General features: G+C 37.7%; 1 protein-coding gene across 2 annotated transcripts in view; it reads right to left on the bottom strand.

Moving 5' to 3' along the window:
* Positions 1-14,454, bottom strand: part of NSD2 (nuclear receptor binding SET domain protein 2) — an 81,240-nt gene that overhangs the window by 18,331 nt on the left and 48,455 nt on the right. The window contains exons 9-10 of one of the 2 annotated variants that reach the window (XM_064448977.1): positions 12,199-12,280; positions 11,050-11,174 (exon numbers count right to left, since the gene is read on the bottom strand). The exons of the other annotated variant lie outside the window; for it this stretch is intronic. Of the exons in view, the coding sequence (XP_064305047.1) occupies positions 11,050-11,174; positions 12,199-12,280 (207 nt within the window). The remainder of the gene's footprint in view (positions 1-11,049; positions 11,175-12,198; positions 12,281-14,454) is intronic. 2 annotated transcript variants of the gene reach the window in all.

The following is a 14,454-nucleotide window of genomic DNA, read 5'->3' as shown; positions in this document are numbered from 1 at the left end:
AGGCACCAGGAAATCTCTGTCCCCCGGAAGGAGCTGTGAAACAGTGAACTGCAAAAGCAACCTGAGTGCACAGCCAGGAGCAGCCAGTTCTTGGTGCAAAGGGGAAGATAAAGGTAGCATGGGGGTTCAGCAAAAACACAAAAAACATTTTCCCTTGTGGTTTAAGTAAACTTACACACATGCTTATTTCTGTTTAAACTATTCCCACAGAAACATTAATTACTAGAAGCAATGCACTGCTCTAACATTTTTAGTACCTCATTATGTTCCTGTTTCAACTAGCCAAAATCAGTCATGTTTAGAAAAGAAAAAAAATAAGCTGTAAAGTCTTAGATCTGCATTTCTTTTCTACTTAAAAAAAAACTCTTTATGTTGTAAACAAAAAAAACAGTCTTATGTGAACTTGACATTACAGTTGTTCCCCATCTTTTCCCCACACCACAACGTACACCTAAAACCCTGAGAAAAACCATTTTGTGCAGCGCACTGTAAGAGTTAAGATGATAATCTTCCCAGCAGCAAAAGCTACATGGCCTTGCCCTTGAGGAAGGCACTCCTCTTCCCCCAGCTCCTACTTCTGAAGCCAGAGCAGAGAAACAAAACATACCCAGAGTGACAAATACATTTAGTCACAAGAGAATAAGATTTGTTTCAAAGCAATGGTTTCCTAGCTTTTCTTTGTTTATGTACTTGTAAAATGTTCAGATGACAGATGCAGAGCTCTATATGGAAAGGTAACCCTATTGTTAGATGACAGTTTTTCAGAATCTCCCTAGATATAGGTCACAAAATGCCAGCCATTTGTGAACTATAGGTTGACAGCCATTTTCCTACAGAACTGAGATTATACTGCCTCAGAATTAATGCACCAACCCCTCATTTAAATGAAACTGTTTCTGAGCCAAAAAGGAGCAGCGCTGGCAAGAGTCAAACTCTACATCACAAATGCAACCACAAAACCCAAATTCTATCAGCCCATTCAAGATGAAACTTGGCATTTTGCACCTACATATAGATTAACGCCAGATTTCAAGCACAAATACCAACACACATAGCACGAACAAAATAGCTTTAGTTCATCAACCGTATGGCTACTAGACTGAGAGCATCTTTCGAGATCTCTCCTCCACGGCTGTCAGGAGCCTCACAGACGTTACAGATCAAATGCTCTGTTAACCACCAGTTTTGCACTACACAGACAAGCCTAGATACCTGCTCACAGCTGTTGCAACTGCTAAGAATCAATACATTCATAAGAAGCTCAGCAATATACTTCTACTGCCTGATGCAGGCTGCTGCTGCAGAATGCATCTCTCGATCCCTGCTACCACGACCAAAGGTTCAGCCATCGCGTCCAACAGCCACATTACGGGTAACTCACGCACAGCTCGCATCCACACCGCCATCATCTGAGTTTTCATATTGGCTAATTTTAGGGGGCTAAGAAAGGGGGAGGCTAGCAGATTCCCTGTTGTGAGAGAGGGAAGCATTTCTTCAGGATAATTCAGAGTTTGACCCTAATCTCATCTTATTTATATCTTGCAGAAGGCGAAACACTCTCTACCAGCCACCTCCCTTTGCAAATAACCCCTGTTCTTTATAACCATCTTTTGGGAAAGCTTTCTCTACGAAGAGAGCCAGAATTCAACACCTCAGCTCCTGAAGTGATCCCAGAAAGGCCAATGGAAATAATACCAGGGAAGTAAAATGTGTGCCTGTCCCTTCAGGCCTGTGTAGAAGAGGCTGAGACAACCTTCATCTACTGTTTCTCAGAGAGGACTTACAACCTCATGACAGGTAGAGCATGAGATGGTTGGGAAAACTATATTTGTACCCCAGCTTCAGCAGCACTAACAGCTGAGTTTCACAATAAAAATACCTTTAGATTGAAACAGTCACTAAGTAAAGATGATTTACAAGATGATTGCTGGAAATCAGTCCATGCTGATGTGAAACACAGCCATCCCTAAAATTAAACATAACGTTTTGTGGTTTGTTAACGCGACTTTGCAAAACGGAAGGTCTAATAGTTCACATACAAGTGCCCAAATCACAGCATTCAATAAAAATCAGCACAGGTTTTTTGGGGCTTTTTTCTTTAATTGTTCATTTACAGACGTAAATTGTTCCCTTGTGATCATGCCAGAGCTTGTCTTGTCCTTACTTTTGTAATATAATCTCCTTAGGAAAGTAAATTGCATGTAATTAACTCTTCTGATATTCAGGCCAAGGTTCAATGTAATCAACATTTAGATTAGTGGCAAAACCTGTTAACTAGAAATTTGTAGCGACTGCCTGTTTGCTATTTTATTCTGCTTTACATTTTGAATAATTTCTTACTTCTCATAAAGGCAAAGTACTCCTTCTAAGAGTGCAAATTTAGGGGAAAAAGGCAAGGCTGTTCACTTCAGATTTATACCAAGTGACAAGTTTCTGCAATGAAATCCTACCCAAACTCTGTAATCAGCTCCACTTTTCATTAGCAACTACTGATGCTGCAACACAGAAGATACGCTTCTTCTGCTGAAGTATCATCGCAAGCACCATCAAACTCTACACTTTGCATATCAGTCAGGCTTTCCTTCCCACTTCCTTCAATTACTGAACGTCAACATTATTTTGCGAGTGCTTGCCTGCAGAGGCTTTCACACCGCACTGGCCGAACACTGAGCAACCAGGTGGTATTTCAGAAATAAAATGCAGCTCTTTCTACTGGAAACTGCGCATCTGCATACACAGGTGAGAGAAAGGGAAGAAACTGGCCTAAAAACCAAATAATGAGCTTTGCTCTTCATTTGGGCTGGGCCAGCACTTACTTCAGGGATCAATGAGGTTCAGAACACGGTTGCTCACGGAAGCGGCAAATTTACCGTCAGGCTCCCAAGGCAATCCCTCCTTTCCCATGTGTATCAGTTATTACTCACTACACAAACGCGTAAGATTCAAAGGGAACATGTAAGGACACATTACTGCATTTTTCCAAGCTCTCTATAGCTTTGTTATTGGAAAAATACTTGTTATTGAGTCAAAGTGGGACAAAATTTTGGCATGTCTGTAAATTCTTTGAGTTTAGTATTATATTTTTACCCATGAAAAGATACAAATTGTGGCAGTGTCATTAGCTTAAGAATTGGGCCTACTCATCGCAAGGTATTTTGATCATACATCTTATACTACTACTACTCAGACCCACTACGGTACAGGAATCAGCATATCAAGACTTCATATCCTGAAATTGTTTTTGATTTTCTTTTGATCTATATGCTAAAATTCCCTGTTCACAATAGCCTAAAGAAGCGTTTAATGGATTCTTTCAGACAAACATCAACCTATTTTTAGAAATACTATATAAGAATGCTTCTAAAAGCAATCTTCAGCATTAATTCTTAACTGAATGAAGATGCTTTGCATACTGCAATATTCGATGTATAAAGCCAGATTACACCAGCAACCGCCACTGAATACTGGGGTAATCGTTTCATTGCTAAATATCAGATCGACTGTTTTTGTACTGCTTCCTGAACTACTACTCCCCGTTTTCTGCAAGTGGGATATACAACACGCATACAGATGCAAGGGCTGTCTGCAGAATAATGGAGTGTCCTTCTCATTATTACGTTGAGTAAATAAGAATTTGTTTTTGATGGAGGCTCCCAGGCAGGCTGAGAAAGGAGAAGGAAATGAGTGCAACTGTTCATTTAAAATAAGACTTACGACACTAGAGTATTAAAAGGAATTAAACTGAGTCAGCCATGTGCGTTTTGTGAGTTTTTATGTTTATATTCTTAATTTTGCCTTTTGACTGAAGCTCTCTAAAAAGATTGGGGCGGGGAGGGAGGGGAGGAAGATGATCTGACAGAAACATTGTGTACAAAATCACTTCTCAGATGTTTTTCCTACTGCAAGACCTTCCTCAGCTGCAACACTGAGTTTCAGTTAACTGCACAGTTCACTGCACTGTCAATTAAGTGTTCAAGGGTGAAAGGATAAGCATTAACACTGGGAAACATTTCTCGCATCATTCAGTACATTTAAATGTTGAGATTGAGTCTACAACAACTTTTTAAGCATTTTTTGCAACCAGATACCTGATTCCAGTCTCAGCCACACACCTCAGCAGAAATGCGAGCCAATTCTTCATTCCCTCTGGCTTTAAAGAAAAAAAAAGAAGAGGAAAAAAAAAAGAAGAAAAAAAAAGAAGAAAAAAAAAGTTGGATGCAGGCTAGTAGGTACACTCAGCTTGCATATTTCTAGAATCACGTGCGTGAACTTTGCAAATGGTATCGTTAGTTCCGCATCTGGAGGGTTGAAATTTCACTTAATAAAAAAAAAACAAAACCCAACCAGAAAACCAACCAAAAAAGACAGGTACTGACATATTCTCAGCTGGCATCCAGTCATACCGATACAAGAAAGGATAGCCTGGAATTAAAAAATTCAAATGATGCTGTGTTTCAAAGAAACAGGTGAGGATGAAGTGAAATACTGATGTGGACATTTGCTCCATCTACTCACCCACTTGAGGAAAACAATTTTTTTCCATTTAAAATTTTCTACTTCCTTTCAGACAGCTCCAAAATCAAACAGTAAATATCCGTGCCAGCAAAACAATTACACTGTAATTCTAAGGAAAAAGAGGTTCAGAAAGTCTAGGTCTGAAAATAAACAGCTGTACTCATCCAATCTGCAGCCCAATAATTTAAATTACCATAGTAAGAACACAAAATGCAACTGTTCCGCTTGTCCAGGCTGGCCCTCAGTCAGCTGTTGACCTGGCTATTAAAAGTGCTTTCTGTTTTAGGCTTAGGATTAAGTTTTCATTTTTAGATGATGATCTCTAGAAGCATCTCTGCTGGCTCAATGTTATCCTGGGGGTGGGGAGGGAGTGGTGGTGGTGTCTTTTTTTCTTCCCTGGAGGTACCTCCTGGCTAAAGTGCATCCTAAGGCATCAGTAGATCCTAGAGCATCAGTATTTGTTAAGGCAAAAACTCATGCCTCATGGAGCAGAAGCGAGTTTCAAGTACTGTTCACTGTGTGTGAGCAATTGCAAAGTGAACAACATTCACAGTTCTGTGCTTATCAGCTTCATTAGTTTCCTCTCCTAGATTCAATACAGACAAGCTTTCCCTTCCCAGTGTTTGAAGGTTCAAAACGAATTTGGAAATTTTGAGTGGAATGGGCTCCAACAGTTACTACTGCACCAGTCGCACACCTTTTCAGACTTTTCTAGCTACCAAAGTACAGTTTTCATTAAAAAAATTTCTTCCTCAGAAAGTTCACTTTATTAACTCATTCAGTCTTATAAAAACGCTTCTTATATTACTCACATATGCTTGCTTAACCGCATTTCTTAAGCATTAAGAATACAGGCTTTGGTCTTTGTCATATTCAAGACAACAGAGTTCTTCTGTCATGTTGTGCTTAAGCAGTTATAAAAGCAACTAAAGGGCAAATTTTCCCAGAGCCAAAAAAGTTAACCCTCCCATTTCCCCTTGTTTTGCTCCAGCATCTCTTGTTTTATAATTCTGGCTGTAGAACATCAAATGGAAACGGAATCCACTATGTACACTTATTTTAAAGCTAGGGGTATATAAAATGAAAACAAAGCATGGTAGAAAATTATTTCCTTCTGCTTTTTTTGTTTGGTAGGCAAGTCACCTCCACAGCAGGATCAGCAGGATCCATAAAAGAAAGGGCCCACAAGGAGTGAATGACCGGCCACTCCTTCAGAGTTGTCTTAAGACACGCACTGGCTTAAGTGGCATCCTCTCTCAGGTCATCTGCTATCTTTAGCAGATACACTGCATCTTTTAATAAGCATTTGAGAAGCATGTTTCCATGACTTCTGAAGGCTGTTGGCTATTAAGTTCCACCTTGCGTAAAACTAAGGACCCTGCTACAAGCTCAGACTTCCTGACATGACTTCAGAGTCAGTGATTGCTACACCACAGTCATCCAGGAGGAAGTGGTCTGGTCTGGCTAAGAGCTTTCTCTAGAAAGCTTGGAGTATGCATGTTCTGATAAGCAAACTCTTCAGTCTTTCCACAGAGAAACACCAACTGCATTTTTTTTCTTATTAACAAAATCTCAATGGCTAGAGGGTTGGGTTTGTTTTTTTTTTTTTCTTCATCTAAGCACAACTTATATGAGAGTAAGTCAATAAGCAACATACAAACAACAGATCAGACTGTATTCAAAAGACAATCTATCGTGCACCCACACGGAGACAGAAAAACTGACAGAGCCAATTGAGTTACAGTTAACATTTCCTTTATTTCAGTATAAGAATTCCTGAACTGAATGAAGAATGATATTTTGGCCCAAACTGCTAGACTAGATAAATTCTTTAAGTATGCGGTGCCACAAGTGTACACAGTACTGTAATAGCAAAAAAGACGGCCTGGGACAAGTTTCATTTTTATTATTAGCAGGAGTTAGACGTTTCAGATAAGGATATTATGCATTTCTGAATTTGCCTGGAAAGTTAATTAAAACTCTGAGAACATTTTAAAACATAATAAAATTGCCTACAGATACTCATGATAGGGGTATGGTACGGGATGTGGAATAAAAACCTACATTATGTAAACATTCAGTAAACAGATTCTCTGTACTATGAAGCCTAAGTAATACACAAGATGAGAATAATTACATAAGAAACTTAATTTTCTACACAAAACGTGCTGCCAAAGAACAGAAGTCAAGCCTAGAACTTTTTTCCATGTGAAAGTGGAACCATCGTAACAAAACTGTATGAACTGGTGGGCGATGCAGGTCATTGCAATTATTAGAGGCTTTAGCAAGAAACAAGTCCAATTACTTGCAGTGTTCCACAAAAATGTACCCCTGACTGCTTACTGGTGCTTTGAAACAGGACAAAAATAAATCTACAGGCATACAGAAACAAACACAGGAAACAAGTGCCTGCTAAGTCAGGTTTAAAGTGACACTACATATTAAATTATCCTTAAGTATTGTTTTGAAGAGAAAATTATCTTTGAAGGAAGCTAGAATGAAACGCTAGAAGCACACTGGTTTTGTTTAACAACCGGCAAGGTTAGCTTCAACTATTTTTTCTTTAGGGCAGCAGTTTCTTTAAAATAACATGAATTCCTTTCTCCTTCCTGTTCTTAGGATGTCAAAGACAGTTATTTTTACCTTCAGTAAGCATGCCTAGAATATTTTAGTTGTATACTGTAGGACAACTAGACTCCAGGGTCAATAAATGGAGCTGACGTACTTTTTTAGTTGCAAGTTGTACATGTCTCAAGACTGCACTCTCAATCAAATACCTTACCTTTTAAGAATTGTACGCGTTTTCCCCATTGTGTACACACACTAATACCCATTCAAAAATGCAGATAAAACAGATCTGCCTCAAATCCGAAATGAGAAAATACATACTGATTAATATGCAGAAAAAGAGCAAAATTTAAGTCTTGCATTATTATAACTTGCATTATTAGGCCTTGGTAATGCAAGAAGTTGTAGCTGTAATCAGCAAGTGAGCTTGTTTTGACACTGGATGTTACAGAAAGAAGAAAGAATTCCCTCTAGGGAAGATACAAGGAAATTACAATAAAAGCAACACCTTCAAAATCTTTCACAGGCTTCTTAAAACTGCCATCTGCTGGTCAGCTCATACTTCATGAGGATATGATGAATGACAGACTAACTAAGAATTTAAAGTATTATACGTTCTTTATTTTATCCTCTCTTAAAAAAAATTACAGTTTCTTCGACAAAGTTCAGAAGTAGTATCTAGACCCTGCAGGATATTATGACACTTATCTGCTGTCAACAAATCCATCCAATTTAATGAAGCATGCCAATAACCACAAAAATTGATTGAAAAGCTAAAGCAGATATGTTTCATGCAAACACACGAAGTGTGTCAATAATCCAGCAGTAATGGTAATGTAAAGCCTTTTTTATTTATTAAAAAAATACTGGTTACACTCTAATGGCACCTACTACATTACTGGGGGGTGGAGGGCCAAGGTAAAAAAAGAAACAAGAATACACCACCTGTATCTCTTCTCACAAATATCATGAGGTTTTGGATGATTACACCAAGTCTTACATAGGCAGTAAAAAACTACTCTGAGCTTTTGCAGACTCCGAAGTGTTGAGTATCCTTCTCACATCTGGCCCTACCAGTTGCTCATTAAGAATTAGATTTTAAACAAAATCATATTTCACATGAAGTACTGGAGGAAATGACTACTGATGTCAAGTGCCTAGAAGTAAAATTAAGTATTTTGTTTCAAGGTTAAAAGCAGATATGAAATTTATTCATTCGTGTATAACACCTTACTGCTTCTGTCCATCCATTTTAAAACAAATTCAAAGCCTGATTTTTTGACAAAGTCTACCTTTAAAACTCTGATAGGTCAGGTCTATAAACATTTGTTTGTTCTTAAGGCAGAAGTCCACACCCCCACCCATCTCTCTCCCCCGTAAATTAGACACCCAAAGTAACTTATCAATTGAAATTTGGCCTTGACTAATTTTATATTTCAAGTAAACCCCGTTCAAAAATACCTGCAATAACAACAAAAAGCATCAAAATCTTTTTCGAGAGCGTCAAATAAGATGCATCTTTCAAGCAAGAAAAAACTGAGCACACCCTTCCTATCGAACACCCCTTTCCTAAAACCTAGTTGCAATGAACTGACATTTAAAAGGTGTGCAGCTGGCAACAGTCCTTGACAAATAACAACTCCATTCTGGAACCAGCTGTCCACAAACAGCATGGGGGGAAAATAAAGGAGAAAAAAAAAAAAGGCCAGAACCCACTTAGTAGTGCTTGTGGAGGTGTTTGTTCTTGTGAAATATGCAGAGGTTTTTTTGTCTTTGTTACGAGAGTATCTACACCAACATTTAGAAGTATTATAGTGAACACAGAAATATAAAAGTTCATCAGTAAATATATTTAATGTTGAGAAGAATTACATCCTATTCAATTAGCTGAGCAAGGCTTTCATCATTGCATGATTGTGTTTATTTTCTAAACTCTTTCCCTTAACACTCTGGAGAAGGTTTCTCTCTGGATGAATGCTCTCAGGGCACACGCATATTTAGCCATTTAGACAAGTGCTAAATAACAATACAAAAGGGAAAAAGGTTTTTAAAGCCACCCACACAATCCAAAATCTGTATCTTTCCTTGTTTTGTAGAACAGACCAATAGTAAGTTCAGAAACACATGCCTGACATCTCTGTTTTATTTAAAGGCAAAAATATATCAAATATCATAGGAAACAAACTGGGTCCAATCCTTAGTTGGTACAAGTTCAGGTCAGTGTAGCTTTAAACCATCTAAGGATCCAGCCCACTGATCTACTCCCCCCTGCACCCAGACCCACAAAGTCTCCATTATTTGACAGTGTATTTTCTTTTATGTTGATTGGGATTGTTTTGATATTTTACAACCTTTTAAACCCTTGAAAACAATGAATCCACTTTCTAATTTGTGTATCTGTGTTTTGTGAGCAATGTGTGGTGTTAATTTTTCTCACATCTTTTGCTGCTTAGCAGTAGCTGAGTAGATTAAGAGTTAAGTTTTAAAATTTCCATCTCAGCCTACATAACCATATCCTTTTTTACACGTGAACCGTTAAGTCACAACCCCAAATCCTACAAAAATGAGCCTTTTGTCAAGAAAGATTTCTGGAGATTTCATTTTATAAACACACTATCTAGAAATAGAAGAATCTTTCTCCTCATATTACAATATTTGGAGATGCATATTTAGAGCCAAAAAGACAGCATGTTCCTTAAACTGGTCTGGCTGAATAGATGGTCCCAAACACAAACAGCCATTACACAGCAAGTCCCAGCAGTAAAGCCAAAACAGCAGAAGCTGGGAAACCAACAGACAGGAGCCTCACCATTGAGAGAACAAAATGAGAACAAGTATTACTTCACTTGACTGCTGCCATGGGCATGATTTCTTCTGGGACTTCCTTTGCTTGTTTTATTGGGGTACAGGAGGGAGAATTTGTTGGGGGTTTTTGTTAAAATATTTTCCCAGTTACAGTAAAAGATACAGCCATTAACATGCAATCTTTTTTCCCCACCCAAAGGTAAACCATTTACTGAACACTGTCTAGATATAACTGCATTCATTATAGTGTCTAAGCACCTCATGCGTTTCTTAGGGGAGATGGAAAAGTCTCTAGGATAGCTGGAAGCCCTACTCCCTTGTTAGCAGGCGAGTATTTTCTCTACAGCTTCTGAAATACAAACTGCTTGAAGCTGTTTGTCTAGGGATATTTTACTAAATCCTACCAACTACATTTCTGAATCCACCTGCAAAACAGCATGCATACTTCACCCTCATGCTGCCTCTCTTTGGCTGATTGGTTTTAACAGTGTAGATGACTCAGGGAATGGTTTAATGGATTGTATGACTACACTTCTGGTACATACATTTCATCTGTCGTATGTCAATTGAGAAGAATTACAGTTCCAAATATGGAGAGCTAAGACTATGATTAGTATCAAAAAGATACATCCTTCACTGCCTGTTTAACTCTACTGGGGATGAAGCTATTTGCATCACAGAGAAATAGCACTTAAACAGCCTGAAAACTAATTTGAGCTTAAAGGGGCTCTGCTCAGAAAACTGTCCAGTTCTAGATCAAACAGAGGATTAGGAAACTTGCTTCAATATAAAAGCTATGGCAACATGACAATATTGAGTTACATAATGTAACTAATGTAGTACACTTACATAAAGTCTGTAGAAGAAAATACAGAACACACTGGCATTTTACTTTGCCTCTAATAGAAGGTTACAATTCTAAAACTTTGTTGGTAAATACATTAAAAACCACAATATCTCAACGTCCCCAAATCAGACGTTCGTATTACAATAAATGAATTTGCAATGCACACATTAACAGGTTTCACAGAGGCCAAAACTGTAACTTGTCTAGAGCACCAACGTTAGAGAATTCGCCTTTGATTTTTGTTTTTAAACAAGATTCACACCTGAAAATTTCTGTAATTAAATGGCTGTGTGCAAACACCACTTTTTTTTTACCTCATTCTCAGTTAAGGAAGCTGAAGGAGATGAACTCTTGCTAAAAGCAAGAGTTGAAGATTCTGCTGCTGAAGCCCGATTTCGCTTCTTCAGAGGTTTACATGCATCAGACAGATTTTTCGTTGCTGTAAAATAATTTTGGTTTACAAAGTGAAGTTTGGAACTTTAAAACGTTATCTCCCTGAAGCCATTTAAAAATATTCCTTCAGATAAAGGAAGGAATGATTTAGGTAGGTCTTCTGGGCACCTACGCAGGGTTGAGAGAACATGACGTAAGTTTCTGAAACCATGTGCTTTGGCTTGATTTTAAAAATAAAGAGGTTTCTATCAATCAAATATGTACTACAAATGGCTAAGAAATGCTTTCCCAACTTTTTTTCAGCTCATTTATATTAAAAATCAAAATATCTTGTGACTTATGACCTCTTTAAAGCAGAGGTGACAGTTATTTCCTCAGATAAACATTAGAAGGCCTATGGGATCTCATCACAATCTGAGTACCACTAACGCTTTGTTAAGAGAAAGGTTATATACAGCAGCCAGGTACCAGACATTTATCTGTGGCACATCACCACTTCTACATTGTGCAGAACTTGCTGAAGCTTACTTGTCTTTGGCATGTCGTTATAATACCTAAAGCGGCATGCTCTTACAGAGCTTACCTTAAACTTGAGCATCATTAACAAGTCTGACTTTTGGATTTTGGTCCAAGGTTATTTAGAACTCCCTCTCACGCTCCACAGTGCTTCCCATCAAGCACCATTTAAAAGGACTAAAATCACACGGTAACTGATTACGTTGATGGTCACTGCACTTGTTTTATTGGGCTAATGCACAATGACAAATTGGAGCAGTAGGATTTGTATCACTGCTCGCCAAGATCACAGGGCAATAGCTTTAATTTGGTGCCATCAAATGGTGAACTTGTGAACTGCTGCTCTAAATCAGCAATACACAATTTCAGTCAAGTATAATCCTGCAAAATGGTGGTAGTGAAGAAAGAGGGCGCGCTCCCCCCCCCATCTGTGGCATAGTGGCTGTAACTGATTATTGCGTCAGCAAAATTTAGCCGGCTGCCTCAGTCAACCTGTTTATTTTAAAATTATTTACTTGAAAAAGTTACATTAAAACTTATTCTGACCACATTACCTGACTGGTTCTTTTGTGAAGAGGAGGTTTCTGTGACCTTAGAAGAGTTTGTTTTTGCTGTTTTGTCATTGCTTGTCTCCCTCTGTCACAAAAAAAAATATGAAAAAATAAAAAAACTCCTAATTTATGAGTGGTTGGACAAAACTGGCAATTACTTCTGGATTTATGTTATTAAAAAGAAAGTGCCTTTACAAATATCTGAATGGTAATGTAGTTAAGCTAGCCCCATTTAAGTGATTCTTAAGACTCATTTACAGCACAGGGTACAACCCCATAAACAAATGAGAAAAATTAAAGAACACAGTATTCCAGCATCCCACTTATCCATCCCAAACTCAGCATATCAAAAAGGGGAGCCTAAAATGAACACGAAACATGTTAATTATCCTTACTATTCTTCATCTAAACTGGTCAAATTAACACCTTTAATTATTAAAGGTAAACTGCAGAATTAGTATATAAATTTGAAAATAAACCCTGTGCAGAATTTTAAGCCTCAGAGAGGCTTGTTGTCAACTCCACAACTTATAGCAGTGCCATTTTTTAAATTACTATGGTTAAGATTGTTTCAGCATTTCCAAAATAAAAGTACTATTTCCAAGGGAGCATAAACACCACATAAATTTGCTCCAGACTGAGAATTTATCATTAAAAGTTTAGGCCAAAAACTGGGGAAGTTTCTGACAATGTTGTGTCAAAATTAGAGACTGTTCCTTACACATGCCACTAAGTTTTTTTCTTTTTCCATGTTACAAATTCACTCAAGTAATAAGTCACTAAAATTGTTGCCAAGCATGCTTAACCCTGACAAATGCTCACCTGATCAGTACAAATAATTCTACAGAATAGAAGATTTTACATACTTTTTCATATTCTTCATCTGACATTCATTTTACAAAAGACGTGCAGGTGAACACCTCAAAGGCCAGAGAACTTGTTTCCTTTGTAAAAATCAGCGGCTACTGTACTACAGATGTACTACACTGTGCCTTTCACAGACTTCTAAGTAGGCTAAGATGCCCTACTACTAATGCCACCAGAGGCTCCCAATATCAGTTTTGTAAGGTTACTGTTACACTTCTGTGTAAAAATGAAAGAGAATGTACAGTATGGTTCACTTAAATATAAAGCATGCTTTACAGAACCCCCGTTTTGTTAATGTGCATTTTATATACATTATTAAAGCACCAATGAATGAATTAATTTTTCAAAATTTCCATATGTGTACTTTGTTACTTTGCGCGAAAACATTCAGATTTCGTAAATAACAATGACAAAAAGGAGAGGATAGTGCACAACTGTCATGCAAGAAGTAAAATGTCATGAAAAAAAGTCATTAAAGCTCCTCCTATCCAAAATGTTTGTAACAAAAGCCTGCAGGTGAACTGGGAATAGCAGAAGGAAGGTGTATGGTTAGTGTTTGTTTTTTGAATCATTACACAGACGTTTTCACTGTCATTCACTAAATGTTTTACTAAGCAGCAGCACATACAGCTAGAAGTATCCTGGGCTGGTAAAGGCAGGAAAAAGACTACGAGATACTTCATAAAAGAAACCGCAAAGCAACCATTCTATGATATCTGGCCCTTCCGTGGACAGAAGCACAAACACTACTGTATGCATTTAGAGTTTCCAAGTTACCCAATAGTTACACACACCAGATTCCTTGTAACTAGTTCTGATAAACAGGTCAGATAGACAACACTTTCTAAATGCACATTACTAAGTCAGTGTTATTAGTGGTGCATATCTAATGGGAATCACTCGTCTCATTTATTAATTTATTTTCCTGTTAATATTCACATCTGCATCACAGCAAAGATACCAGAACCTTCTCTGCATTTACTGTACTGCAACCACCTTTCATTCTACTTGTGATAATGTAGGCTAATTGTAGTGTATGGATGCTAGTGGGACTGTAAAGAATTAACTGTAGGGACAGTCAAAACAAGGACTTCATAGCAGGAATTACAATAAGTAAATGTAATTATTCCATGACTTAGTGTATTATAGTGAATTCAAAACAATTAGACTAGTCTAAAAAGGGTCTAAAACCTTCTCCTAGAATAGAAGATCAATATTCAATGACTAATCCGTTAGAGCAGGAAGTGCAAAAAACAGTTTGGTCCCTTCTTTCTGCAAAAGTAAAAACATTTCTGTAAGAATTATCTTTGTCCCTTGCCAATAAGCTCATTAAGCCTGGCTATCTGAAATTCTATTTATTTTTTTAATACTGAACTCTGAACAAGTTGTCTG

This window comes from Phalacrocorax carbo, chromosome 4, assembly GCF_963921805.1.
Source record: "Phalacrocorax carbo chromosome 4, bPhaCar2.1, whole genome shotgun sequence".
In the NCBI taxonomy this organism is placed as follows: domain Eukaryota; kingdom Metazoa; phylum Chordata; class Aves; order Suliformes; family Phalacrocoracidae; genus Phalacrocorax; species Phalacrocorax carbo.
This window is presented reverse-complemented; position numbering and strand designations above follow the sequence as displayed.